Below are 9986 nucleotides of genomic sequence, written 5' to 3' on the forward strand. Positions count from 1 at the left end.
TTAAGTGGCGGGTGCGTGCCTGTTCTCCATTCCCCTTGCTGCTTTTGCTCCTTGGATTTCAATTCCAAACATGGTTATCCCTCTGGGGTCCCTCTCCTCGCCGCTGCCAAGTGATAGACGTACCAAATCCAACCCTGCCGCCCTCCCCGCTGCTCTCTCACGGGCTCATTTTCACTGCCAGAGGGCTGGCGACAGGAGCATTGCAACCAGATCTCTAACTGGGCTCAGAGTTTTCCAGCTAATGGCCTCTGCTTTCTCTTTGCCTGAGCTTTTTCAGCTTCTGTTTTGCCAGATCTGTTTTTCTTTGGTGCAGCTAGGGAGAGGGCCAGCCTGATTTGTGAGCCACAAAGAGGAAAAGTGAGCTCTTTGGGGATTTTTCAATAGTGAAAACATCTAGCAGTGCTTTAACATGTCGCTGTGAAGTGCACTGCTGTGGGACCAGCCGGCACTGAGGAGTAGGAGGAGGAACAGCCACCCAGCAGCTCTGCTTTCAGACCTCTGCACTCTTTGCATATGACAATTGCTTTTTAACTCCAGCCGGCCGGGGCAGGATGAGCACCAGCAGCCCCTCCTGGGACCAAGCTGTCCTCCAGCCTCCTGCCTGCGATGCCTGGAAGGTGCACATGGAGGGAGCGGCCTACCATCTGGCCAGCTGTATCGTCCTCCTGGGCTACATGGGTGGCAGCGGCATCTTTGGGTCCCTCTACATTTTTGGCCTCCTGGCCCCGGGCTACTTCTGCTATGCTCTGTGGGGCTGGCTGAGCGCCTGTGGCCTTGACATCTTAGTCTGGAATGCACTGCTCGTCCTCACCTGCGTACTGCAGCTGGCCCACCTGGCTTACCGACTCCGCAGAGACACCGTCCCCGAAGAGTTTGAGCTTCTCTACAAGGCCATGTACCTGCCCTTGCAGGTACCCCTGGAAGTCTACAGAGAAATTGTGAAGTGCTGTGAAGAGCAAGTGCAATCATTAGGCCGAGACCAGAATTACGCAGTGGAGGGCAAGACGCCCATCGACCGGCTCTCCTTGCTGCTGTCTGGCAGGTAAAGCTCTCCCCGTTCCCAGCAGGCCCACAGCAAAGCACTGAGGCTGCTGTTCGTAGTTTTCTCCCTCCGTACTGACTGGGGTGGTGATTATTTCCTTCCTCTGAAAGGGCTTTGTGATATACACCTACCTGCTGCTTTTGCTGTTTTTTTTTTCTTTTCAATTTGCCTTTGGGCTTTTTCTATATATAAAAATAGTTCAGGTAATGATGCACAGTTAGCACAGCTGTGCTTCTGATAACGTTGGCGGTTCCTTATCTCTTTCTTTGTCTTTTTAAAGTGATTTTATTTCTAGTGGGAGCAGACCTGGAGCCATGAGAGCAGGAGGTGTGTCAGAACCTGTATTCTCTGTGGGTTCCAAACACAGCTCTGTGCTATGGGTGACTGAGTATGTCAAGCAGGGGTCTTTGGTTCACCTGCTGCGAGTCTTTGGTTCACCTGCTGCCCTGGCCAGCAGCATTAAGGGAGAGCTCCCTCCCCATCCCCATTATCTGAACCCTCAAGTTTTTCCACTTTGAGGGTCATTTTGTCAAAAGAGAATCCATCTCACCTCAGCAGGCCCCTTTCTTTTTTTGTATTGTCATGCATCCATGCTGTTCCTTCTGGACCATCACGGAGGATCTGTAGATGGTTGTAGCTGTTTGCCTTCAAGCTATGTTCATTTGCTATTTATTTACTGGGGGGTTTGATTGTAGAGTGAACAGTGCTGATGAGGTACTGGCATTTGTTTACCCTAGAGCCTGTGGCACACTCCCTTGAGTGTTCTAATTTTCAAAATCTAAATGCAGAAAATAGTAGTGATATTAACTGCTGCCAGGCACTCAGCATTAATGTCAAAAGAGAGTAAAAAAGGAAAGAGACCTGTAAGTCTCACAAGGATTTTCCTTTGGGAAGATGAATCCAGCATCACCTGGAACTTGTGGTCTACCGCACTGGAGGTGAGGGGGTGCATGAAGAAGGGTTGTCCTTGCTTTTTCTTGTATGTTTGGACATTTCTGGGGGATGTGTTAAGAGTGTTCTGGGACTACCAACCCAGGCAATGTACTGAGAGGAAACTGGGGATGTGTATTTCTACTGGATGCCCTTCTCCTTACCAAACTCCAGGCTGAACACCCTCCTTTGAAGTGTACCAGACTTGCAAATAACATTTCTGGGGAGAGCTGCTTTGCCTTGCACTGGCTCATCTGCTGCTGCTCTGTGAGCACAAAATGCTGCAATGTACAGTAAGCCAGCACTGGTGAGGTTGTTCTGCTCTCTTTTGCTGTGGGAAGTATGCATCTTGCTATGAGATGCTCTGTGGAGGTGGGATTGGATTTGCATTTCTTGCTACCCACCCTGCTACCTTACAAGGCCGTGGCTGACCCTGCAGAGCACTGCTGCTCTTCTGATGCCCTCTCTGGAATGGAAAAATAACAAGATAAGGTGGGCTGGAAGCTCAGGATGTGCCTGGAACAGAAATTCTTGCAGTCCTTGACTTTCCCAGGCAGTGGATCTAACTAAGTGGAATTCAGCAGTGAAATGAGCCTCGTAACTCCTAAAAGCTAGAATTGCCCTTGAGCTCATGCTACTGCAGAGTGTGGCATACAGCAGTGTGGTGGTGCAGAGCAAAGAACAGAGCTTCAGCCTGCCCTGCCATTGTTCCAGGCTATGCAAATGATGCTTGGAAGGCAAGAGGCTGCAAGATTGAATATGCAGCAAACTATGAGCTTGCAGCATGCTGCCAGTGTGATTCTGGGAGAGGACTGTGCAGCATGGAGGTGAGGATTGCCTGCCCTCATGCAACTCAAAGGAAAGTGGGAAGATGCATGTAGAAAGAGGTATGGTCAGGCTGAGAAGTACTTGAACAGCAGCAGTCTTGTGGACTGAGAAGTCCTGGTTTAGGACTGGCATTGCACCTGGTGAGGTCTGGGTATGCAGTAAGAAATGAAACAAGTGGAGAGCAGGGCAGTGGCAGTGAATCTCATTTCCCACTGAGAAAAAGAGAGACAGCCTCAAAGACCAGAGTGTTTACAGCTGCCTTTGGTAGGCTGTGGGACACACATGAGGTAGGGAGAAGGCCCCTCCTTGCAGGTGGGACCGGCTGTGTGGTCAATTTCATGGGATATCTCCTTTGCAATCTAAGCCTTTGCATTTTGCCTGTACCTGCAGGATCCGTGTGAGCCAGGATGGGCAGTTCCTCCACTACATCTTTCCATACCAGTTTCTGGACTCTCCAGAATGGGAGTCACTACGACCTTCCGAGGAAGGAACGTTCCAGGTAACCCTGAGTGTCACCCAGGCTCATTCCTGGTGTCCTACAGCCAGTCAGCAGCAATGCCAGGCGCAGTTCAGCAGGCAGGGAGGCCTTGGGTTGCTGGCTTGCTGCTGTCAGAATGCTCCCTGATGCCAACACTGAAATGTTTGCCCAGTGGGCTGCATTGTTCTGTGGCAGGATGGCATCTATTTGGGGTGGAGAAGCAGAAAGGATGATTCACGCCTGAATATGGTCCTTTCTGAGCAGAGGAATCCCTTGCTGAGAGACCAGAGCGATTGTTATTTGCAGCAATTGAAAGGGTTTTGCTCTTGCTGTCAACACCACAGTATTTGTTGTTTGGCTTTCCTTCTGGAGGAGATTATGCAAGCCCGTATCTCTCCGCCTTTAACCCATGAGGTTGGCTGATAGCTATCAGGATGTCAATCTAGAGTGTGCCAGTTGAGGCATATGAGGAGGGGCTTTGCTAATCCCTGGGGAGGATGGGACAGTCATGAGAGAATTATGCTCTTATGAGGACAGCCACGTTCAGACTTGGTTAAGCCAAGGCAGCTCCCCATATCTGCTTTCCTCAGGTCTGAATTTGTCCTGGATACCGTGAGGGGGGGGGTCATGGTGACTGGTTCTGAGACCTCTGCCATCACTGATCATCGCAATCCTACCAGAGCAGCAGCAGCAGGGAATGGCTGACCCTCTGAGGGTGGCACAGGCTACAGCTTGTGAACAGAAATTGAGATGTCAGGCCAAGTTACTGAGGTGGATGGAGAGTAACAACAGCATGGCTGTGCCGGAGGTGGAGGTATCTTGTGTTCTGCACCGGGCTTCAACCCACTCCTGAGTTCTGCTTGAGTAAGAGTTGAGAAAAGTGAACAATATCTGTTGTTCCTTGAGGGAAAAGGTCCATCTAAAGCAGGAAACTTCTGGACAGGCATCTGCAGTGCTTTCTGAGCTAATTTCTGTGGAATCAAATGTTCCTAGAACTCCTGGTCAAGGAGATCAGTTGCACCAGGGCACTGGGATAGGTGGTGTTGGTCTGGGTAGGGAAAGGCTGCAGCAGCATGCTAGAAATGCCTAAATCCTTGTCTGCTCACTAAGGGGAGTGAAGAATTATCAGGCTGCATGAGACCAAAATTCATCAGGTGTGGTTTGACTGGTCCACGTTCCTGGCAGAACATTGTTCTTGATGCATATGGTAACAAGCTTGATGCGTACATGTAACATGCATCTTGGGCAAGTGTTAGACCCACTAGTTCCTCTTATCTATGTCACTGATAAGACTATCTCATCTCAACCTTATTCCAGCACCACAGTCGTTTGGGTAGAAAAATGCATATTTGACTCTGGACCTTTGCTGGAAGAGGACATGGAAGGCTTTTCTTGCCCACATTTCCCCTGTGGATGTCTGGGTTGAGCAGTTCTAGGCCCACTGAGAAGTGGCAAGTGCCCGACTCACTCCACTTTTTCTCATGTCTTCTGCTTCGGCCACGTCTTCTTCCCACACTGCTGCTGACCTGCTGGCTTCCAGTGCCTGGAGTAGTCGGGTTTTGTGGCTGGCTCATTCTCCCAGAAGCTCTGATGATGCCAGAGGTTCATGAACAAATCCTGTCCTGTTGCTCTGATTAGGAGAAAACCTAACCAGGTTTTGTTGTCGCAACTCACCTAATCCCTTGTGAAAAGGAGAGGCCTTTCATTGCTGTGCCAGAAATTGGTTAGGAAAAGGAGATTCTTCTCACTGCATTTTGTGTGACCCGTAGTCTCGCTAACCTTGCCCTGGGGAAGTTCTCAGCTTCTAGGTCCTGTATTTCTTTCATAGGGCAGCTGCTTGCATGGCAGCAGTGTTAGGTATCAATCCCAAGGACACGCACTTGCAGCCAAGCCATGTTCAGCTTCCCGATGGCCTTCTGCCAAGGTGACTGGCCAAGGAGACCCCTGTGTATGGAGTGAAAGGGAGCCCCCGGGATATTTTGTTTCCAACACTTGTTTGCGTGCCTGTGTCTCCATTACATTTGGATGTTCTTCTCTGGCCCAACAGTGTTTCACCCTGCATATGTTTCTTATATTTTATTATTATATTTATCGCAATATATGGTCATGTGTTGTATATTTTAAAATTATTGCTGGCCTGGTCTTATAGCTAGTGTAAAAAATGGCTATAATGACTCCTTTACTGCCCCACAGGTCACACTGACAGCTGAAACTGACTGCAGCTACATCACCTGGCCAAGGCGGCGGCTGTACCTCCTCCTGAGGAAGGACCGCTACATTGCCCGCCTCTTCTCCTCCCACCTGGGCTATGACATCTCAGAGAAGCTCTACTCCCTCAATGAGAAGCTCTTTGCCAAGTTTGGTCTTCGCTTTGACATCCGCTTGCCCAGCCTCTACCATGTCCTGGGGCCGGCCTCCTCAGAGGGGGAGCTGGAGGAGGCCGAGGAGCTGCCGCGCTCACCGCAGCCTGACCATGGGCTGGACGGGGCCTTGGAACCCCCTCCACAGCCTCCACCACCACCACCACCTGCTTCACGCCCTCGGTCCTCCCGGGCCGAGAGCGACCTGCTGGGTGAGGACTCCACCAGTCTTGTCTTGGAAGATTTTGCTGAGTTACCAGGGTCATTTATGGACTATGTGAGCGAAGGGGAGTATATGAAGTGAGGGTGCTCCCTGTACGGGCATGCGTCACCCCATGTGGCACCCCTGCGTAAGTACCTACCAGTGGCAGCAAGTCGTTCCCCAGCCTCTTGCCCTTGCTTGCCACAGAGGTAAGGAAAAGTGCAGGTGGCTCCCCTGAGATCCCCAGGGGCAGAGGTACAGCAACCTCAAAGCAGAGCAGAAGATAGTGGCTGCTCAGCCTTACCAGTTCCCTCCTGGTGGCTTCCCACTACCAGCGCAGGATTCCTTGCTCTCCTGTTATGGAGGTTAGCATACAAGTAGGTATAAACCCACACCACACAGCCCTCTTTTTCGCCAAGGAAATCACCACAAATGTACCTTATGATTGTCAGGTGCACCTGCTTGGTCATCATGGTGCTGGGAAGGACTGTGATACTGCCGTGAGGTCTGCTGCACTTGGCAGTGTTTTTTTGCCAGCTGATACAGAGGACCCAAGGAGATGTCCTTGACCTACGTGATTTTAAGCAGGAGGAGGTAAAAACTTAATTATAGGCATCAGGCACACAGTGGGGTCACCAACCCATAGGAAGCACCTCCCTGCCTTGTTCTCTCCATCCCCCTGGGGAGGCAGAGGCACTATAATGGTGTCCAGGTTAGTGGGATGTATGGGTATCTGCAAGGACAGCATGGGATTAGCCTGTTTGTGTGAGGTAGAGCTGTGACTGGAGATACTCTGGTGTGGAACTGAGGAGAGTAAATGCAGATAAGGGAGCTGACAACTTCAGTGAGGCCAGCACAGGTAAAACCACCTCCTGGGCTTAACGTGGATGAATAGTGGGGAGCACTGTGCATTGTTCAAAGTCTCCAATGACACTGAACTCTGGCAGGCCAAATGTAAAATGTTGTTTTTACATGCCCCAAGCTCTACTTTCTGGTAGGTGGGAATAAAATGCTCCCCTCCAAAATGCCAGCTCCTTGCTCTTGGGGAAGGAAATTCCTGGGCTTGGGGACATTGGGGCAGTACAGGCAAACAGAAATAGCTAGTAGACTGGCTCATACTTGAAATTCACATACAAGTGGCTGAGAGATAAATTCCATGCTGAGCTACATTTAGCCAGCTGCTGCACGCCAGCTGCAGTCTCCAAATGTGCATTCCTGCTGTCTTGAAATGCTGCTTTCTGGCAGCCAGTTGCCAGGCTCTAAGCATAGGGCTGGGATTTCTGTCCTAGAAGTGACCACTGCATGAGTCCAAGCTGAGTCTGCAAGAAAGCTAAAAAGAGTTTTGAAAGCAGTGGAGCTGGAAGATCTTCCTGTCCAATGCCATTCTGCTTTGAATTAAGCCATGTGCCTGTTCCTGCATTTCCATGTCTACTGACTTGAAATCTGGAATATGATGGAGCTAGCCAGGAGAGGAACAAGTGTGTTTGGTTTTCCTTGAACTGGATTTAAACAAAACAAAATAAAATAGCAAGAGTTTTGCTTAGTTTAAAAAAAATGGCTCGCAAAAAAAAAAAAAAAATTAAAATCCTTATTTATTTTCTAGCTTAGGAGTTCTCCTAATTTGACAGTTAGGCTGTACGCTGCCGGAGGTACAAACTTGAAGCTTTTTCAGTCCTTACTTGGAGAAGCAGGAACATCAGTTATGAGACAGTCATTCTCTTAACTGTCAGGCATTTCTGTTGCATAGATGCAATCAAAAATAAATGCAGTTAGTGCTGTAAATGGGGTACAGGCACTTTGTCTGTGTTTTGCTTGTATGTTGTTTTCTCAGTGCTAGGATATCCATTCTCAGGTCACTGGCAGAATTCTCCTGGTAGATGAAGCTCAGTAAAATCAGAATTTCAAATGCTTTCAAAAAATAAGGAAGGAAGTGATGGAGGCAAGGAATACCACAGCTTTTCTTGAATTGAACCTTTCAGCCAAGTGTATTTGGCGTACGACAATACTGTGAACATGCATGCAAAAGGTGCCTGTTTACATTCGCATTAGGGAAGGCTCATGGGATGCAACACAAAGGTCCATATTCTGTCACAAAGTCCTCTTAAAACATTTGGAAGCTCTTGTCTTTCTAGATCTTGGGACAGAGGCAATGTCAGCATGGCTTGATATTTGGAGTAGAGACTTGTGATAGAAGCCCAAATGTTCCAGAGGTCTGTGTTTGGAGTGGAGGAGGGGGACGGTCTTCCTTTTGTCACACCAGGACATTGTTCCACCATGACCCGAGCACTTAACAGCAAAAGGTAGTGCTAGAGATGAGCTGCAGTTCTCCCTGCTGGCTGGGCACATGTGCAGCTGCACCAACCTGCTGCAGCCTGGGGCAAGCACTTTTGTAACTTCTGCCTTAAAAGGGGTGAAAACAGTAAACAGGGATAGTCCCCACAGCTTGCTTGAGGTATGCAATAGCTGTGGTCTCAGAGCTTCTCTGGGGCTTTCCCATGTCCTGAGCTCTCATCTGTCTCTCCAGCAGCTTCCAGCCTAGCTAATTACCTTCTGGTTCTCTAAATTCTCTAAATTCTTCTTGCTGAAGTGCTTCTGCAAATCATCTTTCTTTTCATTGACCATTGCCACCTTGCTACACCATAATGCAGGAAACAGGTTCTGAATGACCACAGTGATTTTTGAATAGATCTCAGTTGGAAAAAATCTGCAAGGTCACGAAGTCCAACCGTTAGTGTGACCTACTGAATCTTATCACTAAACCACATCTCTTAGTTCCACATCTGCATATTTCTTAGATACCTTCAGGAGTGGGAACTCCACTGCTCTGGACAGCCTCTTCCAATCCCTGGTCACCACCTCTGTGAAGAATTTCTTCCTGATGTCCAACCTAAACCTCCTCCTTGCAACTTGAGGCTGTTTCAATACAAAAACTTTCCTGTGTGTTGTCCTACTATACTTATCATCTAGTCCTTGAGAGAATTTCTAGCCTGCTTGCAAGCAAACAGACTGTGTTATCCTACTGAAGAGCACATGCTTTTTCAGGAGAACAGCTATTTCAGTAATTCACCTGTTTAAAAGAGACAGGTTCAAGGGTTCTGTTCAAAACTTGTTTTAGCAGCACACTGCTGTATAGCCCAGTGCTCCCTAGCAAACAAAGCTTTAATCCCTGAATGAAAATTGATACAACCACAAGCCACCTGCCTTTTCCCCCTTCCATATTGCATTCGCTCTGGCTTGTTCTATAAATGCTTGCAAGATGCGTAGCTGCTGCTACTTAGTTTTGCATCTGTGAGCTGGCTTTCTCTTGGGTGGGCAAAATGGATGGGTGCTCGATGGGCTGTAGCCTGGTATCTACATTAGTAGGAACTTTTACACCTGCTTTGTGAGCAGAACTAAAGGAGCTCTGGGCTTTGTTCCAGTGGTATCACAGAAGATGCTTGGAAAAGCTTTGGTTTTGCTGCCTCAGTGTGCTTGGATAACATTTTCTGATTTATTGTGTGTGGAAGAATTATATGGTTTTGCATGCTAATTTAACAGGAGAGGGTGAGGAGGAAAGGTAATGGTGAACTCTGTGAGGTTTGTGTCTTGGAAAGATTTGCAAAACAAGTAAGAATTATTCCTCTGACGCTAACTTTCTTTCTTTGTCTCTTTCTCTCCCCCTTAATTTTCCTTCCTGTTCCACTGCTTTCTTTCCACAGCCTCTGAGAACCTCCGGAGCCACCTTCCTGCTCCCTGCAAAGGACAAGCTCCCCTGGCTCCCACGCAGACCCCCGAGCTCTAGGGAACAGCAGGCTGTTTGGATCCCAAGCCCCCCTGGGGGGCGTGTGTACTCACACACCTTTCTGACCAGATGGACACTCTGTAGCACGCACCAAAATGTCTGCCTGCATGGACACGGACACTCAGGAGCACATTGAAGCACATGCGTGGGACTGCAGTGACCCTCCAGCACCTCCCACTCCACAGTTTGCTTCAACCTGCTGGCCCCAGGGTGATTCTCTGGTTTGGCATGTCGGCAGGCCTGGTACTATGGCACAGCAATACGGCTGCAAGCAGCATGAGCTGCTCACAGGATCTGTGTTCCCTTTGATTTAATGATTCCCATTAAAGACAGAGGAGAAGTTGGTGGTGTCTGAGGAGTTGGAG

General features: G+C 48.9%; 1 protein-coding gene across 2 annotated transcripts; it reads left to right on the forward strand.

Moving 5' to 3' along the window:
• Nucleotides 1–46: 46 nt before the first annotated feature.
• POPDC2 (popeye domain cAMP effector 2) lies at nt 47–9965 on the forward strand. Of its 2 annotated transcripts, none has more exons than XM_090150276.1 (4): nt 47–1042; nt 3191–3299; nt 5472–5988; nt 9539–9965. In XM_090150276.1, exons 1-3 carry the CDS (start codon nt 552–554, stop codon nt 5940–5942), a joined length of 1071 nt encoding a protein of 356 aa, XP_090006402.1. In that variant the 5' UTR covers nt 47–551; the 3' UTR covers nt 5943–5988; nt 9539–9965. The 2 variants fall into 2 exon arrangements, with proteins under 2 accessions (XP_090006402.1, XP_090006409.1); XM_090150283.1 differs by having other exon boundaries at nt 60–1042; nt 5472–5850.
• The last annotated feature ends 21 nt before the right edge of the window (nt 9966–9986 follow it).

Source organism: Phasianus colchicus, chromosome 1 (assembly GCF_987193195.1).
Source record: "Phasianus colchicus chromosome 1, bPhaCol1.hap1.1, whole genome shotgun sequence".
NCBI classification, from domain to species: Eukaryota; Metazoa; Chordata; class Aves; order Galliformes; family Phasianidae; genus Phasianus; species Phasianus colchicus.